Below are 21988 nucleotides of genomic sequence, written 5' to 3'. Positions count from 1 at the left end.
CCCAACACGCCACAAACCCTCCTCCCAACGCCAGGCTGGGTTTCCTGCAGCCTGTGTGGCAGAGGAGCAGCAGCACCGGCCGCATGCAACGAGAAGACCAAAGGCAGAAGGATTAAAGCACCTCCTCCGGGATCACGTTGGAAGTCAGCATGGGAAGAAACCGGACCTCGTGACTTCCCAGTCTGCTTTAACCACCCAGCCAGTCGCGCCCCTCCTCGCCTAACTCAGGGAGAAACACACCATGTGCCTGTGTTCAAATCTACGAGAAACAATCTTCCATTTTAATAATGCAGAAAAAAAAAAATTAATCCAGCAGCTCTGCTGTGTGCCCTCAAGGAAGGGCAGCAGAGACAGCCAAGTTCTTTCCACACAGCACCTTTTTCTAACAAGATCTGCCTTTCAAACAAACCAGGAAAAACAGGCATAATTAAAGGGCAATCAAAGCGCTGCAGGAACCTCGCTGTCAGCGAGATGAAAGATGCCTTTTTTAAATGAAGGCTTGCGTATCCAGATCTCCTCTCCTTCGTTTATCTTGGACGCCATGCTCTTTTGTCACACAAAAAGCACCAGCAATTTTTGATTAGTCCAAAGGCTACATTTGCAGCAGCTTTAGATGAAATGTCACCTTGTAGAGCCTCTTCTGACTTACCGCAAAGCAAAGTTGAAAAGGAACAATATGTAGGTACACAGCAACAATGTCTGGATTGCCATTGGTAACGGCAAGCAACTCGGATGGGTATTAGCCCACCGCAAGCTCTGGCCAGTCCCCAGCACACACAGGTGCGAGAAAGACTAATGGCCATGTAACAGATCTCCCCATCGTGCAAAGCCTTGTACGTCCTTCTGGGTAAGGCCCTACGCAGAGAGACTTGGGACTATTCCAGCCTGACCACCTTGCTCCACATGGCTTTCACTTCAACAGAAGACAGGTAAATTGAATTCACCTCCTCCTTTTATGCTCCATTATATTTTTGTACCCAGAGGATGAAGACATCACTCAATAATCCAAGTCCCTTCGGTATTTCTTTCTCTGTTGAGAATTCAGATAAAACTTTAGCTCTATTCTAGCACTAGTAGGCAAAAGCCTCTCAATGTTATATTCAACTTAAAATTGTCAGGATGTTTTCGATTTTGGATTACTGTGTTTGGACAGAATACAGAGTTTGGGGCCCATAACACGACAACCAGGGACAGGTTAAACTGCGATGAGATTCTTTCCAGGGAACGCACTTGAATACTGTTTTTCTTGACCTTGGCTAAATAATTTCCACGTCCCGCCCAAGACACAGCAGGCAAAGGGATTCCAGTGTGTCCTGGGACCATTTCCCCAGCACAAAGGCAGCGTGTCTCACCTGTGGACTGATCACCACACATCCCACTCGCAGGCCAGCCTGAGACCGCACGCAGCCCTTGCACAACAGGACTCACGGGCCCTACGCTGCCTCCCGCTTTGCCTTCCCTCAGACCAGCAAGGCCATCCCTGTGGTCCCCGGCCAGGGAAGGCAGCAGACACTGCACAGCTGACTTGATCTATGAGTTATTTTCACTTTTTGCAGGACGAGGGTTTCTGTGGCCCTTTAACTGAACTGACCCGAACAGGAGCCTTCGAGGCTACCACAGTAGATTAAAAACCAGAGGAACAAATAAGGTAAAGGACCCATCAGACCTAAATAAAAGGTCTTGGGTATAGACTAGAAGACCCAAACCAACCTCCTCCTCTTCTGCCAGCACAGACTTCCTCGGAGGACCAAGACATGCACCATCCAACCCTAGGGAACAGGAAGCTACACAGCTATTGCCGACGCCGGGACAGAGCCGCTCCCCACCCTGGCTGCCAGCAGGAATCCTGGGAATGTCAACACAACGCCCAGCAGCCACCAGGTCGGTTGGTCTCCCACAGCTGCACGCACAATTCAGGGTTACGCAGCCCTGTGGTCACAGCACTCCTTGCTGGCTAGTTGAAGGAGCAGACCTAGGCCCAAATTCCACAAACAACTCATTTATCAGCCCTCCGCTACAGAAAAAACTACCCGGAAACTCAAAGGTTGTTATTTAAACGCTGACGATGGCTGAATGCATGTGGTTTCTTTAAAGGCTTGGACAAATATAAAAAGGTAAAATAAAGGGTCTTTTCTAAAGATTTACCCACATGGATGTGTACAAGATAGGCCTTAACGTACTTCATCTGTGCCGTGAGCTGGCTGGATGCAAATCCCATCCAGCCCAAAAGCCTTATCAATTAGACCAGCGCAGGCTCAAGCCCTTCGAGAGGCAGAGCTGTCAGCCTGGGCACGGCGTTGTGCTAAACCCAGCTACGCGGCTTCCAGGGTTGGCACCGGGTCACGGCCGGGCAGCTCGGAGTGCGGGCAGGGCAAGCACAGGTCTGCCTGCACACATCCGCGAAGGCATGTCCTAAGAAAGCAGCGCTGGGAAGACTGATCCGTCTTTAAAAGAAGAAGAAGAAAAAAAAAAAAAACAACCACACCACACTTTGGTACAGATCACCTGAGAGGTGGGTAATCTTACTGCTCTCACATTCGTTTCTTCACCTCCCACATGCGCCACAGGTTTTGCATCAGCAGGAGGCAAGCCAGGAAAGACGAGATAAAAAAAAAAAATTGGGCAATTCATGCACCTGTGGGCTCCCCAGCCACCTCCTGCCTTTGGGATCGGACGCTCCAAATAAGGTTTGTCTGGCAGATGTGCGATAGGGCCGCATCCGCTCCAGCTCCGCTCAGCCAGACCCAGCGCCATCCTGCTCGCAGCCCCGGGAAGTTAGTTTGCATTCAAAACCTACCAAGCCCAACTTGGGTGACTGACACAAAACACATCGCGGGTCCCACACCACGCCAAGGAATGCCGAGTAGGAAATATGACCCAGCCCCGGATGAGAGAACATCCTCCTAGCAAGTTCACTCCATCAACGAAACGAATGAATGGTAATGAAAGGAAAATACATATTCCTGCTCAAAGAGCAATGCTGATTGTTATTCCAACCTGTTCTGAGGCAAGGAAATACAGGAACGTCTCTGCTCGCAACACGTGGGAAACCCAGGGATAGAGGTTCCCAGTCCTACCGATCCGTCCTCCCACCCCACGCTCTGGTAAGATAAAGGTGCAGGGCCAGGCGTCAGCTTTTGTTGGATTGGCAAGAAAAGTAGTAAAAAAAAAAAAAGAAAGTAAAAGCAGCAGTTTGGCAAAAAAAAATAATGCAATATGTTAAAAAGAAAAAAACAAAAACTGACAAAACAAAGAATCCCCAAACAAAAAAAAACCCAACCCACTCCACCAAATAACCTCAACAAAAAATGCAAAAAAACAAACCAAAAAACCCCAACACAAAACTGAAAGAATTTCTGAAAATGTCTGAAAAGGAAGTTTTGCCATCAAGTATGAAAGGAATGGTGAAAAGGAAAAAAAAGTCACCTCCCAGTTTTCTCCAGCTTTAGGACACACATTGTGAGCTCCGTATTTGGTTGTAAGACCTGAGAGATGGTGGAGTCTGAGACACCACGTTCTGAAGAAAGACTGTGAGTTGAAACCTGCTTCTAATTTGCAAAGCTTAAAATCAAGGGCAACATATGTTTGTTTTTAAGAAAACCCAGGACAGAGCAGGGAGAGGTCTGTCTGTATTAAGAGGCAGGTAACCAATACTTGCTATGACTTTCCTATGTCCATGCTCTAAAAGCCATATATATTTGTGCCTCAAAGTACTTGTGGTCTGCAGCCTTGGCTTCAAACCAATCTCCTTCCTTTAAGTATGTTTGACTCATCACATTTTGTAGTTTCATTTCCAACTAGCCAAACCTGTACCTCCTCAATGCTGCTGAAGGTGGCAACACCTTCTTTAATGAGGCATATGACTGCTGTTTCATTACAATGGCATCCATACAAATGCATGCAATATTCATCAATCAGAAAAGTTGAAATTCTTCCTACAGTGAAGGAACACCAACTGAGGATTATGCTAGAATAGACTCTTAAAATAAATCAGTGGTGTACACCCCAGCCTTACTTCAAGTTGATGCAAGAGATCCACCCTCTTCAAAAATTAAGCTCATCTGAACAAAGAATTCTGCACAAAAACTGCAGTCAACACACATGAGAATCTGCCAGAAGACCACCCTTGTTGCCCAATCTGCTATTTCAAAGGCCAACCCAAATTAGCTTCAAATTACTTTAATACAGGACTGTTCCACTCTTCTTGGGAAAAAAAAAAAAAAAAAAAAAGCAGCAATATTAATTACTCTGTTATTGAGGGTGTCATTCAAGAGCCATCACAGCACCTTCCCTTTGGTGGAAAGACAGCAAAAAGCTTTACCACTATATCCTCCAGCTCTAAATGCCCCTGTTTCTATGTATCCCTTTTTAGTAGAAAGGCTTCTTTCACACAGCATCTGGCTTACAATGCCTTTTTTTTATTATTATTTTTTTGGAGGGAAGGAGTGGGAGGACAATAGAGCCCTTAATGTGCAGTGACATCATTTTTGGCTACAGCCCCATCATCCAGCCTGAAGCAAGCCAGACAGAAGACCTCTATGGGGGCCCTTCTCTGGGAGCTGGTGGAAGTAACACTATGTTTCAGAAGGGACCCGCTGGCAAGCATGGAAGGGGCACCCCAGCCAACAGCACTGCCCTTGCACTGTTAGGACTACAAAAATGGGGCAAAAGAGGGTCTTGAAATCACCATGAAGACCACAACTCACCCTGTTGAGACATGAGGCCTCAACCCTCCTGCTCTACCAGGCAGGAGGCTGGGATTTGAGCAAAGCGGGATCCAGCAAAGCCAGTTGACCCTGGGGAAACCGATCAGTCCAGATTGTTCAACTGCCACTGACCTGAGAGCAGGCCATGTCCCCAGGCCAGAGTTAAGGGATAGAGAATTTGCTTCACAGCCTAACGGGTAACACACTAGGTAACAGGACAACGGCCAACATTATGAATAGAGTAGCAGGAAACAGAAGTAATGTGCATTTGACCATGTACATAGTGGCAATTTTCATTAAAAGACCTCTAATGGGTATCAACAAAGAGAAGGAGAACCAGGCATGCTGTACAGACCTAGGAAGAGATGGTTCCCAGCCTCAAAAACTCATGACCTGAACCTACAAAAGCTTCTCCCAATTGACATATGGAGATCAAACACATAAAACGGTCTGCAAGGACAGGATTCCTCCTCCCTACCTTCAAAATTACGATTTTAAAAATGGCCAAGCCTGCTCAGTCACGAGGTCAATCACCTCCAGAGCAAGCTCCATCCCAGCTCTAGACATCCCATCCCTAATGAAGTCATAGAAGCAAAAGATGACGAGCTTGTGTTCAGACATCTAAAAGCTGTTTGCAGAAGAACCCCACCTTGACTGTCTGCCCAACACAGCAGACGTGCAGGACAGGGTGGGAAACTGTTTGAAGTCTCCACAAGCCTCAGGGTAACTCCAGCATTACCCGTTGCATGCAAGCGAGTATCAGCTACACATCTTTGTCAGACTCATCAGACCATGCTTCCGCCCAACCAGGACAGCTTCTGACTGAGTAGGTGCACTGGCTTTCCTAAATATCCACCTCAACAACTCACCAGTTTACCAACTAATTTCCCAGTTCACCATCTCCCTTTTGCTCCTCACAAAGCATGATTGCCTCCTCATTCAATTCTTCCCCTCCTCTGACCTGTCAGGTGGCAGGGCCAGACCTCACCTCTAACACAGACACACCTGGAAGTCCATCAGAATCACCACTTCCCCACTCCTCAGTGTCTCCTGTCAATCCTTCTACCCTGTCCTTGCTCTCCTTCCAGTCTCAGGAGCATCACTTCAGGACAGTCTGTCTTTTCCTCCCCACCCTCGGCTCCCTTCACTGTCTCAGAGCGAGGAAGCTTTGGATCCTGGGTCTGGTTTTGGCTTGAACACGCTCAGAGAATATTTAACCGACTGCTCTTCCAGAGAACGGCCACTTCTAGCAGCTCCTGTGATGTCCCAAAGCAACAGAAGAGGGCAGAGAGGAGCTGCCAGAAAGAAGCACACAGCATTTGCTCGAAAACCCATGGACATTGCCTGGTCTCAGAGTGGGAAGCATCCGTCATGCATGAAATACTCCTGGTTTCTACACAGATGGGCTCACAAACAGCACACCAACACAGCCAGCTGTGTGACACCTCCACTCATGCAGAGCCAGACCTGCCTGCTGCATCCAGTGTCTAAAGCCCTGGAGTTGCCCTCGGCTCAATGCAACTAGAAAATACTGGTTGCTGAGGGCATCTCAAACATCCTTTCCATTCCCCAACTCTGCAGCTGCAAAATCCACACATTTTCCTTGCTACAGAGTGAGCATGTGACTCGTATGACCTGAAAACAGTGTTTCTTCACCAGAGAGCTGTATTTTACAAAATCCTCAAAGTGCTCCAAGGGGCCTGCAAAGAAAACACTCTCTCAGGCAGGTGACACTCCTGCACGGACAAAGTAGCAGAGGTCCAATATCCCTGTACAGCCCCACAGCGAGAACTAGCAAAGAAGGGCAAGTACCTGGGTCCCAGAGCTGCCAGCTCCTTGTGATAACACGGTATTTCTCCCTCAAATGTGACAGACATCCAGAGCCTTGGGTGTCTAAATGAGTAATTATGTGAGGAACCCCAGATGCAGAGTCTCATCACCTCCTGTTTGACACCACTGCATAGGACCAAATCATTCCCACAGGAAACTGGGAGCAAGAGGGAAATGGGAGAAGCAGCAACGCCAGAAGAATCATTCGGCTCTGGTCCAGGTAACTCCAGGGCTCAGGAAGTAAGTTTCTAATAATCAAGGCTTGCTAGCTGCTTAAACATATCATCTATACAACACTGCTGCTGTTATTAAATGTAAGACACTATTTATTACTGTGGAGGACTTTCCGTAGCATCAGAAACTCATCTCTCTTCATTGCCTGCTCTCTTCATGTACTTCAAGACTACTATTGGGGGAGGAGGAAAAAAAAAAAAAAAAAAAAGAAAATGAAAGAGCATGAGAGCATACAAGGTAAACGAACCATGCAATAAAAATTGTTGAAATTGGCTCAGGCATCTCCTGATAAGATCACAGGAGTTGAGAAAGAACTGCAGCTCCACTGGCGAGAAATCAGACCATTGACAAAACATATCCACTCAGGTTTAAAAAAAATACAGTTAAATAGACTCTTAAACACACAGAACGCTTGCTAAAAATGCCAGTTATTTGAACACTGAAGTTCAGAATACTTTTGTCTTCATATGATTCTGATCCCAGGATCCAAGACTTGCACTCTCGGTATCAACAGTCCTCTCTGCAGGCTCATACAAATCAATACTCAAAATATATGGATCTCACACACTAAAAGCGTGAATCTGGGGGTAAATTTGCCTATGTAGCTGCAAAACCAGTCTAGGCCACACCTCCCTGGACCACCTCATCCCACGAAGTTCAGCTCTGAGCTGAAATATCACCTTGAGGGTCCTTAGACCTTTTCAAGCTGCTATTGTCAATTTCACTACAGGCTCAAACTACTCATCCAGGGGTCTGTAGAGCACCTGGGCAATAACCTCCTGCTCCTGTTACCTGGCGGGAAAGCAGGGCTTTCCTTGGGGCAGCCATGGGCAGCACCAGCTCTAAGCCCTGCTCCCAGGTTAGCAGCACATCCCTACTGCTGTAGGATGGCTCAGCCAGCAGAGAGGCAGCTGCAGAACTGCAAAGTGCTTCCGACTCCTTGGGGACCCTAAATCATCCCTCCATCTGCATGATCCATCCTTGTGTGCAAATCCCAACCTCTCAAGTACCTCACAGACACAGGTTAACAGAGTTCCTTGAACAGGACCATGCCAGACTGGCTATGGCACCAGGATACCACTTGGGGAATACTTCCTGCCTCTTTTCGACAGCCCTTCTGAAGCTTCATCTATTTGTTCATACAGCAAAGTGCTTCATGCTTAAAAAAAAAAAAAAAAAAAAAAAAAAAAAAAAAAAATCACATCAGCCTTTTAGTCTTCTCCCTGCCATGCCTCTCAACTCAACTGAAACCAAATCTGGTGAACAGGGAAGCCAGGCACCCAACGCCAGCCTCAAAAGTAATGTCACACATGCTGCAAGGCAGAACTTTCTCTCAGCAGCAGCACACAGCTCCTCACTGCTGCCTGCCAAACATCCCAAACTTCTCCCACAGAGCTGAAACCCAACAGCAGCCCCCACACAATCCCACCCTCTCTTTTTTCTCCAAAGCTTTTGTGCTGCAGAGCAAAGTTCATGGTAACAGTGAGCTCTGTGCAGTGACACCATCCCTTGTCCCTCCTGCAGAGCATAGTGGCACACATGGCTCCAGAGAAGGACCTCTGCATTCTCTGTTGAGAGCTCTTATGTCCCCCAAGCTAAGGCACTTCCTGGACATAGCACTCTACAGCCACCACTAGTTTTCTCCATGATGCTGGTGACTGGCATATGATGTACTAGCAAGGGAACAGCCAGCCTCCAAAAACTGAAGGAAAACGTTCCCAATTTTTAGCAAAAACCCAGGAAGTAAAGGAACTCTCCAAAGAAAACTTCTACGCTTTGACTCCAGCAAATGCCTTTGGAACAGAGGCGACTTCAGTCTCTGACCTGCTGTCCTGGCACCCAGAAGACGCACCGGCCTTTTTCAAAAGCTGGAGTGGCCTCAAACAGCTACACTTAACTACTAGCTAGGGAAGCTGCCTGTACTTACACACCTACCGTAGTGCCCACAGTTATGAAAAAAGATCAAGCCAGAGTTCACCAGGAGGCTACTCTAACTAGAAATAGGTCACCGGGTGTTAGGATCTGTGGTTTCAGCAACACATGCTTTGGAGCTCAATGGCAGAACCTACTCCCTCTTCTGCTAAAGGCAAGCCCATTGCCGCAGCCTTATCTCCCTCAGAAGCTGCCCCTCGCCTCCCGCAGGGATCCTCCACCAGACTGCGCTCCCTGCCAAGCCCAGCTATGCTCCATCACACCTCCCGTGCCACTTCATCTGCTCTGGAAATGCTCAGCGCTTCCTTTTGTCAGTACTTGTCTGTCAGGTAGACGGTTCTGCCAAGAACCTTAAAGCAGTTGCAAAGCTCTCCTCAGTTGCACATTCAAACCCTATTAAGAAATAGCCAGAAGGTTTTGCCTAATGTAAGAGCGTAAACAAACTTGTTACATGCTAATCAGCAGGTAGGCCACACACCCTTCCCCTCCCCCAATCCCCGAATCTGCTAAAAGGACAGGAAATATAATCATGGTCACATACCTTTGCTTCCTCATTGATGTCCCAAGTGAAGGATATGGCGTTGTACGCAATCTCCTCGATGTTACTGATGGTGTTGAAGCTCTCCTTGTAGTCAGCTGTTAGAAAGAAGGACGCATGAGGAAGAGTCGACACCATCTAGAGCCCTTAATCACACAAAGCAGCCAGAAACTGCAACTCCTCAGCAACCCCTTGGAGGCAAAGGAAGCTGAACTATATTTAAAAATGGATCATTAAAAAGGTTGGAAATGGTTCTGGTACAAAACCAAAAAAAAAAAACCCACAAACAAAACCCAACAAACAGGAGGAAGGAGGAAAACGGGACTCGGCAGAAATTCCAAACTAGAAACTCCAGTGAGAAAGGCAGACATCCCAACTATCGCATGTCCTGTGCCATAGCCTGCTATGTGCAGGAAACTCTAACCCATACAGCAAGGGCATAAGCTCTCAATAAAACTCCTTCAACAACAAACAAAGATTTGCATGCGCGTCTGCTTTAAGTGCCAAGTGATTAATCCCTGCTTTTATTCACAGAAGGAAGGGACGAGGAGTACAACTCAGCCTTCAGCCAGAGAAGGCTGGAAGCCAGCCAGCCCCAGCGTTGTCTGGAGGCAAGTGGAAATTTGCAGTGTTTTCTTTTTTTACGTGTACCAAAGACCAGTTATGAGAGAAGCTGTGGGAAGGAGGATCATTAGTGTTGAGGTATTTCTACGAGGATCTTGTCCTTTGAAGAAACACAATATTTAGGACAGCCAGAGTGTATAAGCTGTGATTTAGTTACAAGCACCAGGATATGCCAAAACAACTGTAGTTTGGAGGCGGGTGTTAAGATCTTCCAATGCAAAACCCCAAACTCAGCCTGCTCACCAACTAAAATCATCCAAAAATCAGCCTCTTTAAGGAGTTATAAAAACTACAGCATTAGCTCCAAGCAACCAAAAGCTCTCTCTGAGCTTTTCAGCAAAGCTGTAGACAGCAGAGAGCGTGACCCAAAGGTTCCTTAAAATAACAAAGCTTTAGCAGAAAGCCAAACCTTGCCAAGGAATTAGGTTTGGAGTTTGACATCAGCAGTGACAGTGTTCCTTACCTATGTCAATGCATCTTTGTTTGGCTGTATGCTGTCTTGAGTGCCAGTATTTCCAGTGCCTGAGCTGATCTTCCCTTGTTTTGTCTTCAGCAAACACGACCATGATGACACTCTGAAAGAACAGGGAGAGGAGGTAAGATTTTTTTTTTAAAAAAAAGAAAAAAAAAAAAAAAAACACAAAAAACCCAAAACGCAAACATGTGAAAGAAAAGGCCAGAGAGTACATTTGTTTTGGAAATTCTCATTGGTATCAGGTTTTCCGCTTTAGGCTTTCCAACCTGACGTACCACGGTATACCTGGCACACCACTGCCAAACAGGAAGGCAGACAGCAGTGCTTTCTGGGTCATAAACAGAGATGAGCAGAACTGCTCTCCTAACTGGAGTTCAAGGATCTCATTCCAGGTGTTGCATCACCTTTACACAAGTGCTGACACCACTTCTTAGCAGCCTGAGCCAGGATGGGTTGGTCTGGAAGTAGGTGGACAGCAAAGGAACGAACATTGACGTAAGAGAGCGAGTAAGCTGGCCTTAGTGCTGATGCTCTGGTTTAGATTACTGCACTTTGCGAGAGTTTAAGGCTGATCTTGTACACACCCTCTTTCCCAAGAAACCACAAGAGCTGCCACTCACTCGGACTTTACTGATGGGGTGATGGATTCCTTCACTGCTGCTGACTTCTTTCAGCGTGATTGGGTAAAATTGACCTTTATTCAGGTAAGTCATCGTGCTGTCCCCAGGCTTCTGTCGGAGGGACTTGGAGGCTTCCAGAGTGTATTCAAAGTTATTCCTACAGAGTGAAGAGGGCAGTGATTGCTAAGGCATTTTCCTGGAAAGCCGATTAAACATTCCACATTTAATTTGGAGAAATTCCAAAGTCGTTAGTTGACTCACTAAGCCATCAACAGCCAAGGAAGTTGGAAAACAGGATGAGCCCCTTTTTCAACCATTTCCTTCATGAATGAACATTTAAGAGAAGTTCTTGGCAAGCTAAATCCCAAGACACATCATCAGGCAAGACTGGAAGCTCCCTATTCAGGCTGCTCTCATGGAATAGAAAAGTATCTATTAGCAATTAAATTAAATTCACAAGCTAATAAGCCATTCAGCGGCCATGGTCTTCTCCTCTTCCCTCTTGGTCAACTGCAACTAACCAAACAACTAGTTTATTCCCCTCCCTAAGAGTTCAGAATGGTTTGATGCTTCCTATTTCTGCTGTGGATTTTCAGCAGGGAGAGAACAAGGCAAGCCAGGGAGAGGGACACAGCTGGAAGCCAACTCTGAGGCCAATGCAGGGCTGACAGCACTGCATTTTCCCATGGGACTGAAACCGGGTGGTATTTTCAACCCTTCAGGTAGTTTTCCTTGAAGTATTTTTCCTTAAAGATACAGGTAGGATTTTCAACTGTGAAATTCAAATGAGCAGACACTGTTGTGGTTTTGAGACCCACAGCCCCCCTGGTGCCCAACAGAGACTTGGTGCAGAAGTACTGCTTGCTCGTGGAAACTGCAAGAGAACAGGAGGATACACGCAAACAGGGGTCTTAAAGCATTACCCAGAAATGCTGTCAAAAACATAATCTTCTGAATTCATGTTGGCCATCCGGAGATTCAGTTCAGTAGGAAAGAAAACCTGGGGTAGACACAAAACAACACAACAATTAACACAGCAGCAACAAGAAAAGTCGAGATGAAACAGATACTCATTACCACAGAACTTCTGGCAGGCAAACTGATCATCAGATAACAACTGATTTTTGGTCTGTACCAACAGGACACTTGAGCAAGGTTTTAATCCAAAACTTTTGGGTGTCAACTAAGTACATCATCTCACAAGCCTTCTGAGTCAGTTCAGGCGACATTTTAAAGCTTTCCCAAATCTCAAAGAAAGGACATAGCTACACAGTTCCTTGAGGTCTGGCTTAAAAATCAAAACACAGTTATGCTGTTTTCAGTTGGTACCATAAAACAAAAACCACGGATTTTCATCCAGGTTTAGGCTCCCACTCAAGGCCCCTAAATAAAACAACTGTTTTCCACCAACACACACCACGCCTAGAAACTAGCAGTAAGGAAGCTTACAGACACAGTCACTTCACTTCAGTACCTGCAAAGGCACCGCAGAGTGCTGAACTGTTGCAAAACCTGGCCCAGTGCTGTGGATCAAGATAACTATTTCCACACTCCACAAGCCAAAGGCTCTGTCACTATTAAGGTTAGTCATTTGCTTTTGATAAATAATTTCATGATGCGAAGGTTTTATTTACTAAGTTATACTTATGCACTTTTCTGGGAAAGTCTTCTATTCTTAAATCACTGGATAGATTTCTGGCTCATGTAACAAGAACAACTGAAGATGAAACTGGATCTCTCCATCCAGATCAAGACACGCACACATGCACACACCGACCGCCTCTCGTGGTACCTCTTGCACGCCCTCCTTGAAAGTCTCTGAGAAGGTGGAGTCTGGTGTTCGCCTCTGGGAGTTTTGAGGCTGGGTGTTGGAACTGAACTGGTCGGGATTGAGGTTCCTGTCGAAGACCACCACCCGCTCGGGGGGCTCAGGGTGGTAGACGCTTGGTGGGATGCCCACTGCAAAGCCATGGGGCTGCGTCTCCGTTTTGATGGAATGCGTGGGCATCGTGGCAATCGAAACGGTGACCGTTGTGTCAGGGGTTGTAAGGTGGCCTCTCTTGTCCATGCCCATCTGGGGCGTGTGCGGAAGGACAATATTGAAAGGCACATTTTTCAGAACCTGGACTCTGTTTTCTCCAGCAGAAATGAGCGACTGTTCTGTCACATTTGGGATGCTGTTCCTTTAAAGGGCAAAGAAAAAAAATCATGCACAAATTATAAAGCTCATTTTATCATTAAAAAAGAGCTACAAATACTTCTCAGCCTTTTGGACAAGGACAGCTGATAACCAACTCTCCTGCTTGTGGAGAACAGCTCAATCCTAACCTGAAAAGCTGAGAAACTCATTCAAAAAAAACTCTCACTCACTAACAACCCCACCTTGGAGGTGAATTACCCTGGAGCAAAGGGTGAGGGTTCACAGCCCAGATCCTCACTGCTTTGAAAACAGTGGTCCAAAACTAAGTGCTTTGATGCCCTTCCCACCAGACATCTGCACATGCAGGCTCCATGAAACTGCTCTTTGGCGGATGGAGGAGGACCGACAGCAAGGTTGCTGCTCCTCTGCCCGAGGATTGCATGACACCCGGGAAGTGCTAATTACACCCCTCTTTCATGCACAAAACCCCGAGAAAATCCACACCAAGACTCCCAGGAGTGGTTTGCGTAACTTCCCACTCTCCACCCCACCACACTCATTTCTGCCAGGACAACACCAAGTTCTGTGGCTGAGCTGACCTCATAGCTAGTAGCCACTAAGTCAGCCTGCCCTCCCTTTCTCCCTCCCCACAATGTGGTCCTGCCCTCTCCTTTGCACCAGTTCTGATGCTACCCCATCCCCTTGGTGAGCCAGTTCGGCTTGTTACACTGGCAGAAAACTAGCCACTTTTTTTTTTTTGTCCTGCTAGGTTATGGGTCAGTGGAAGACCAGAGCTGGTACAAGAGGAGCAGTGGTAACACATGGCTGGGAACCAGCCTGCTCTTCTCAACAAGAAGTTGTTCAATAGGCTCAGCCAGACCACAAAACCTCACCTCAAGTCCTTCAAGCATTCTAGCCTGTCCAAAGGAAGAGGGTGGTAGGAGTGGAAGCCTGGCTTGAATGAACCTCACATTTGTAATATTTACTTAATCAGTATCATCTTCTGCTTGGGAGGCACAAGAGGGGGAGGGCAGGAAGAGGAAGAAAGAAAGAAGTTCTAGAGGATACTAAAGAAGTCCACAAACAATACAAACCCAAAACTAAATCAGAAGCACTTAGATGTCCTTCCCTATCAGCCCATGCACAAAGAAGCAATGCTGCTGGTGCCCAAGAACAAAAACAGCAGTGAGTAACAGGCAACCACATGCAAAATTAAAAGGATCACCAGTAACCTCTGCAGCCTTGGGGTGCCTGTGCTACCAGGCTGTGACTACTGTTAAAGAGAACAGCTTTTGCTACACCAACCGCATGCCACCAGCACATAAAAAGCAGATGGATGGTGATGAGCAGTTTGGGCCTCAGCTCTCCACATCATGGTCCAATCCCTGTCCTGTTCCTGGGGCAGCACAGAAATTCGGGGCACACAGTAAAAGCAAACAATTTCTCTCTCTTCCCGCACAACACTGCGGTGCAACAAGTTACTTTCCATCAGCAGCTTTGGTGGTTTAGGAGGGAAGGGAGATAAGCAGACACACAATAATAAAAACTAATACCTTTTGCTATGATCTTGATCAGGATGTTCTACCTCTGGTTTAGCTGTAGAAGATCTCCTCTCCCTTGGAACCTGGGAAATGCAAGGCATACTATAATTGCATTCTTCCTCTCATACAAAAAAAAAAATTTCTCTCCTCAAAACACAACCATTTAGTCAAATTAAGAAAGCATTGCTCTCCGATACCAGTCATTATTAGCATTAAAGCTTCACCAATGTTCGCACAGCTTTGGGATGCTAGGCCTTCCCCAGGCGATGTCCTGCAGATCCCTGAGTAGCCAACCCAGCCAGCTGTGCCAGCCTTGGCCTCCTGTGAGTGTCAGGTGACAGGGAAACCAGTGCAGAAAATCGCCCACCCCTGGCTGGGGCACCAGCACCGAGGTCAGCAGGACCAGGAGGAGAATCCCCACAGCTTGTGCTGGTGGTGCAGGTTTTCATCTCTGCAGGCGGGCAGAGTTCAGCTTGCTGGATGAGCTCAAGGCTCCACAGCCCCTTCCCAAAGAACACAGGCTCTCTAGGTTACTTCCTCAAAAACCACCTGAGGCCTTCCTTTCTCCTCGGAGACCAGGGAATTCAGGAACGACCAGGTCCTGATGTAATGAGATGCTCCCGCTCATTTTTGTGCGTGGCCACATACCACACATTGGGCCAAACTGTATTAAATGTTTTATAAACAAAAGGATTTAAGACAGCTCAATCTTGCTCCTCATATTTTATGCCACGGACAGGATTTGCCCTGAAAACATCACGCTCTGCAACACCGATCATACAAACCACCCAGTTCACGTGCAGACATACGCCATTTTCCTTGCTGTGCTACAAGGCCAAGGCTTCCAGAAGAAGGTGAACTCTTCGACCTGCAGTGGCTTGGTTCACCAGAGTACACAGCCAGCGCCCCAAACGGCTTTCACCACCGCTGGCATGAGCCTGCGGTGCTCAGGTCCCCTGGACTGCACAGCAAGTCCACGCAAGCTCCTCAGCAAACACACAAACAGTGCCCAGGACTTCTGTCACCCTCAACACGCCTCCTGAATGAGCAAAGCAAACATTTTGCAGCATAAGGAGGAGTAAACTCCCACCACTTTCCTTCCCTGAAGCCTGCTCAGACACTGCCTGCGTTTGCCAGCTTGGGTGCAACACGGGGAACCACTGCTTTACTGCTAACTTGAAGACCGATGGCACACCTGCATGAACAGCATACTCCTCTAAAGAGTCCCCAAATAAATCCCAAGTCTTGGCTCTTCCACATAACTTGGAATTCTAATAACACCAGAGTTGTTGGATTTTCCATGGTGACCAGGAAAAATTTAGAGAACTTGTAGCTGCAGACTGCTAGGAAGCTGACACTAACTAGCCACTGAAAAACAAGCATCTTCCAAGTTGCCCTTGGCCTCCAGTCCAATACTCTTAAACTCTAGCTTTTTGGTCAAAAATTTCTTTCCTGTAAGGCCTTACTAACAACAGTTGAGCTATCAGAGTAGCCCATTAGTCAAATGGAAGAAAACTTGAGTTGTTTGCTTTTGGGTTGGTTTTTTTAATACAAAGTTGATCTCATTGTCTGCCTTTGATATTGCAGAAGGGGTGTATTAGAAATGCCTAGACGTTGTCCCTCTAGCATTACTTCATAGCAGCCCTCAATAAATCTTTCAACCTCTAACCATTTTGCTTCACGCAAGTGCGGTATACCTGTTCTTCCACTGATTTTTCTGTACGCCCACTGATACTCAAACATAAGAGGAAACCCCGAATTAGACGTTAACATACAGAAAATCCCTTCTGCTTTGCCAAGTATGAAGGATCAACATCGAAGTTCTTTCTGCAATCTACAGGTTTAGAAATCAAAATTGATTTTGTGGATTAAAATCATTCTGGTGGAAGTGTTGGGGCTTTTTTTTTTTCCCCAAGAGCATAGCAAGTGCAGGCACAAATCAGAAAGTCAGTTTTCTCACAAAAGTAGCTGAATAACATCCACATCAGTGAGTTCCTGGCATTTTGTCGTGTGTGTGTGCAGTGCTAATCTCCATATTAAGCATTACAAAAATATTTTGATATGTAAGACACATTCAGCTCTTAAAAGGACAAGCAAGGATTTTGTATGCATAAGGCAGCCTCTCCTTGTGCTTGAAGAAGACACCAAGGCTGGCAATTGCACTCGCTACTGTTAAAAGACACCAGCCAAAATATCAGTCACACGAGCCAAGTCAATCTCCTGGCCTCCCTGCAGGCTCAGCACAGAAACAACAGGTATCTCCAAGCGGCAAGCCAGGCCACCATAACGCTGGCCTCTAATGTGAGCAGGACACCTCCCTGCCTGGAAATGTCAGTCTCCACTGACTTGGACATGACTGGAGCTAACTACCCTGCCTTAGACTTCTGGTATTTAGGAAAGAAAGCTCAGTAAAACGTATCCCACACAAACCAGAAGGTTATCTGCTTGACTGTGTCCAATTCACCTGTGAAAATCTAGGAAGGCGCCTGTCTCTGAGAAGACAGTGAACACTGAGGAAGACAACTACAGTTGCAAGGATTAACAGATTACAGCAGCTGAAACTCATTGAAGGTCAGAGGGACGGGGGCAGCAGCTCCTTCAGGTGGACAATTCTACCCCCCCCACCACCAAAAATCTGTAACTATAGCTTAGTACCAGCCAAGATTAAGGTAGACCATCAAAGCCCCAGAAAAAGCCAACGATTGCACCAGAACGGGGATCACACGAGCAAAAGGAGAGAAGTTTCTTTCCCCATGCATATTTACATCCAGATACAGACACACTCCCAAAGTTTCATTCTTCATGACTATTTCTATAATACGTTGCCTCCTGCAGAACCTGGAGTCGACAGGCAAAGTGCAACTGAAGTTTTTGACCCTTTACCCAATTTTCAGAAAAAGGGACATGGATTTTTTTTTCCCCATTTAAAACCCACACAGTTTAAAGCCCTTGTGATCTATTCATAGCTTCTGTGAAATCCTCTAGCAAATGACACCTTTTCCACAGGTGGCACCAGAGCTCAGCTGGCTGCCAGAGTGTACCCACAACAATTTACCTTGTAGTAATCATACAGCAGTCCGAGGGCAGCTGCGCTGTCTTCATCACCATTGATACTCATCATAGCTTTGGTAGCTGCTGTAAGGGGATTTTCAAGAAAAGTTTTCCAGGCCTCATCTTCACTGGTGTAAGGACGCCTCTGAGAGTAGAGAGAGTCATTCTGAAGAACCAACACGGGTCTTTTACTTGAATCATGAAAAAAGAAGAAAGAGGAAAGAAAAAAGCCACCTGTTAGAACACATTAAAAACATTCCTAAAGTTCTTCTAAATTAGCTGCCCCAGTTTCACAGAGTTCATATTCTGATTCAGTGCACTACAAGGATTAGTCAACACAAAAAGCCCAGAAACCTAATTCTGATCTCACTCACGCTCAACGTAAATCAGGATTAATTTGACCAAACTCAGCTGGATTACACCAGCCTATATAAAATCACAAAACTGTCTAAGAGCACAACTGACCTGCTCATGCTCTGAATCCAACCCAGAAAGAGTTACAGGCGCTTACCTTAGTGTACCACCCACAAAACCTCTAACACATCCTAGGTAATACTACCGAGTCGCAACCCGCTCCAGTTCCCAAGTGGGACTACAAAATGTGAATTAATGAAATATCTCTTTCCCACTGAGCTTTCAGAAGGTGCCTTCGTGCCCAAAGCATATCTGAAAACATCACCTAGAAGCTGCCAATTAGTTATAGACTACACAGGGAAATTGGTCAGAGGGACCTCAAATCAATTTGGCAGTGATTTTTTCTGACAAGGGAAGCCAAAAGACTTACTGCCTGGTCACTGCTGGAATAATTTGTGACACTAGTTTGAGAAACCCTCAACAGATGACTGAGAGAAAAAGAAAAAAACCTGGAGTTTTTCCCTTGAAATTGTAGTATACAAAAAAAATTAAATTATATTTACGCTGAACATTTTGAGATTGCTGAGAACAAGCAAGCTCCAAGATTACTTGAACCTCCTGCCCATGTGAAAGTGGGACATCTATAGAAAATGCTGTCCTACCACCTTAGAGAACTTAACATATTTTGGTTCTATGAGTAAAATATATGCTTCATCTTTCAAGTCAGTTCAAGTGAAAATTGTTTAAGTCTGACTTTTAAACCAGTTCAAACACTTTTCTTTCCAGTACAAACGTAACATTAGTTTACTGCAGATTGGTGGGGAGAGAAGTGAGACTTTCTTACTTTCTTGAATATCCCAAACTTGGCATTTTTTAATGAATTGGTAATAGTTTAAAATAAATAATTATTTTTAAAGGCCCAAACTCCACAAAAAGCGGTTCCCTACCACCATCACACCCCTTCCCCAGTAGATAACATTCTTTTCATCTATTTACCCAGATGCATCCAGAGATTGAAATATACTACAAATACGAAAAGTTGTGAAATACAAAGTTGTGAAATACTCTAATCACTATAATCAGCTTAGCAGTATCCTACATTTATCACCACCTTCTACCAAAAAGATTGCAAAGCACTTTGCAAATTACGCGTTCAATCCTTTATCAGTTACACAAGGAGTCTCACTGAGCTTCAATGGGTCAGCTTGGCTGAGCTGAAGTCAAAACGAGTGGGAGTTTCCAGGACTTATAAGAGCACTTTGTGGCTATAAATCAATATTATATAGTTGGAAAAAAGCAAACAACAACAAAAAAAGACAAGCTCCTGCACCAAGCCCTTTCTTTAGGTCTTCGTACGTATTTGTGTACACACTGACGCAGATACCAAAACGCAGATACCTTCAGTATCGAGGGCTTCTTCCTCGAACCTTCTATCAAAGGCTGCACAGCAGAACACAAAGTGGGATTTTTCTTTAGGGAGCTCCTATTCTTATACAATGCAACAAAAGAAACCTTGAATATCCATAGCTAACGTGTAAATCCTCCAGTTAAAGACACTCGTAATGAAAAAGGCAACTGAAGTAACCTGGGTGCAGTTCACTTGACCCAACCCCGCCAAGCTGAAGGGCTAAGTCAGCCTTGCTGGGACTCACAAGACCACTAAGCTGATTCCCTCCAGCAACACAAAGATCACATGGAAAGAGAGAACCAAGGGAGAGCTAAAAAGACTGAGAACTAAAGCAGCCACTTAACCAGAAATGTAGCAAATGCAAAACCTACATATTTTTGTGCGATTTGTCATTGCAACACCTAAACATAATGCACGTTGCCTACCCTCCTAAAAGCAGCGCAGAAAGGATTATCTGCGGAATTATAAAGAGAAGCACAGGGTTTGGCAGTAACTCAATACCTTAACAGAACCACAGCTTCTTTCGGGAAAATGAGAACATATTAATAAGAGAAGACAAACATTTATTTTTCTTCAGTTTTAGGTTTCAAGATTACTGGTACATGGATCTGCACACAAAGTAGTAGATGCGTCCAGCAAAGGCTGGAGATAAGTTTCCTGCTCCAGCTTTAATCAATTTCCGAATTATATTTCCTACATGACCAAAGCAGAAGCAGAGGAATATTACCAAAAGCCGACACGCTCTCTTTGCCTGCGAGGATCCCACAGCCCGCAACGTCCTGTGTTCAAATCACAGAAACCATTCCTACTTACTCCACCGATCCAAAAGCCTCCCTTTTCTCTCCCTCACCATGCGATTTAACTTGAGACGGCCACAGCCTGCTTTACGCCTGCTTTTTGGGCAGAGCACACCTTTAGCGCGGAGGCAGCAGAGAGGATCTCTTATCGCCGGCTTCTAGGTGCCAGAAGAGCGAAGCGCAGGTACCTAAATTGCTATGGCCTCATGTATTAAGTGTCATCGGAGGCAGAAAGCACGTACTAAAAAGCCTAATCACAGGGTGAAGTTAGCGAACTGCTGCCTTAGAATCCTCTTTCTTGAAAGCAGTACATTTAAAAAAAAAAAAAAAAAAAAAATTGGTAAAAAAAGCTATGCTTTCGCTAGGAAACGAGTTCGAGTCACCGATCATTCGAAACACAGCAATTTTACAGTCGGTTCTTCAAATCACCTCAGAGTTACCCCGTTTCCTATTGACTCAGGGTGCCCACGGCCGCCGGTCTCCAGGGGGACGCGGGGACAAGCGCAGAACTAAGCCCAAGCCATTAAAGACGGCGAGGGATCCGCTTGGAGAAGACACCTCGGCGTTCCACACCACGAAGTTACAGAAAACAGGAGAGTTTGCTCAGTTTTAGCTCTTTCAAACACCCGCTTTCCCTCAGTGCGACGTAGCTGCAGCCGAGCTCGCCCGGAGCCCCCCTCGGTCGGGGAAGTGGGGGGGGGCCTGCCGACCCCCTTACCTGCCGAAATCCACCTTGCCGGAGGGGTGCGCCTCGTAGAAGTCCATGGGGCCCTCTGCCGCCGCCGGGCAGCGGCGCGGGGCTCCGGGGCGGGGGACGGGACGGGACAGCCCGCCGCTGCGGCTCCGCCCGCCTCCCTCAGCCCCCGGCCAGAGGGGCAGCCCGGCGCTGCGGCGGCGCCCGCTCCTCCCGACGGCGCGGCCCGCTCGCCCGCCGCCGCTCCGCATTTAAGGCGCGGCGGGGCGGGGGGCGGACGGCGGCGCTTGACCCACGCCTCGCCGCCGGTGTCGGGTTTCAAAGCCGGCCCTGCCTCGCCGCTCGCCTCGCAGGGGCGGGGTGGCCGCCGGGATCGCCCCGCCGGGCCCCCCCCGGGGCTTCCACCCCCCCCCTCACACACACCACACCACCACCCCCCCCCTCGCCCCCCCCCATTTCGCACCGCCCCCCGCCGCAACCTCCGGTTACTCCTCCGAGAAGATAGAGGGGGAGAGCAGCTTCCCGCCCCCCACCCCGGCCCGGCCCCCACAGGAGAGCGGGCCAGGGCGGGCAAGCCCCTCTCGCCGCAGCGCCCCCCCCCCCCCCCGGGAGGGGCAGCAGCACCGGTCGGACCGGAGCCGGTTCTTTCTCTCCCCCTCCCCTCCCGGCTCACTCACTTGTCGTAGTCTTGTGTCATGTCTGGCGGAGGCAGCGGGCGGCAGAACTGGCCCGGCGGGTCGGGAGGGCGAGGCGGGGGCGAGCGGAGCGAGGAGCGCGCAGCCCGCCGCACCGACGGGTTTTGTCGGCTTTTCTCGCCCGCTCAGGTGGCTGCCGCAGCCGCAGGTGGACGGGAGCCGCGCGCCGCCCGCCATTGGCTGCCGCCGATTGCGGGGCGGAGCCGCCGCGCCCCCATTGGGCGGGAGGGCGGGGCGGTGCCGGCTCTCGTGCGGGGCTCCGCGGGGCACGGGGGGCGGCGGGGCTCAGGCGGCCGGTGGGGCCCGGGCCGAACCGAACCGGGCGGCGGGTGGTACGAGCCGCCGCCCC

The 21988-nt window shown here is 47.5% G+C and overlaps 1 protein-coding gene across 1 annotated transcript in view; it reads right to left on the bottom strand.

Annotated features, from left to right (window-relative positions):
- GRHL1 (grainyhead like transcription factor 1) overlaps positions 1-21641 on the bottom strand; it is a 40810-nt gene extending 19169 nt beyond the window's left edge. The window contains exons 1-8 of the mRNA XM_074153338.1: positions 21622-21641; positions 17696-17882; positions 14653-14723; positions 12752-13142; positions 11883-11959; positions 10960-11116; positions 10328-10439; positions 9244-9338 (exon numbers count right to left, since the gene is read on the bottom strand). Of these exons, the coding sequence (XP_074009439.1) occupies positions 9244-9338; positions 10328-10439; positions 10960-11116; positions 11883-11959; positions 12752-13142; positions 14653-14723; positions 17696-17882; positions 21622-21641 (1110 nt within the window). The remainder of the gene's footprint in view (positions 1-9243; positions 9339-10327; positions 10440-10959; positions 11117-11882; positions 11960-12751; positions 13143-14652; positions 14724-17695; positions 17883-21621) is intronic.
- Positions 21642-21988: the final 347 nt, after the last annotated feature.

Source organism: Numenius arquata, chromosome 9 (genome assembly GCF_964106895.1).
Source record: "Numenius arquata chromosome 9, bNumArq3.hap1.1, whole genome shotgun sequence".
In the NCBI taxonomy this organism is placed as follows: domain Eukaryota; kingdom Metazoa; phylum Chordata; class Aves; order Charadriiformes; family Scolopacidae; genus Numenius; species Numenius arquata.
This window is presented reverse-complemented; position numbering and strand designations above follow the sequence as displayed.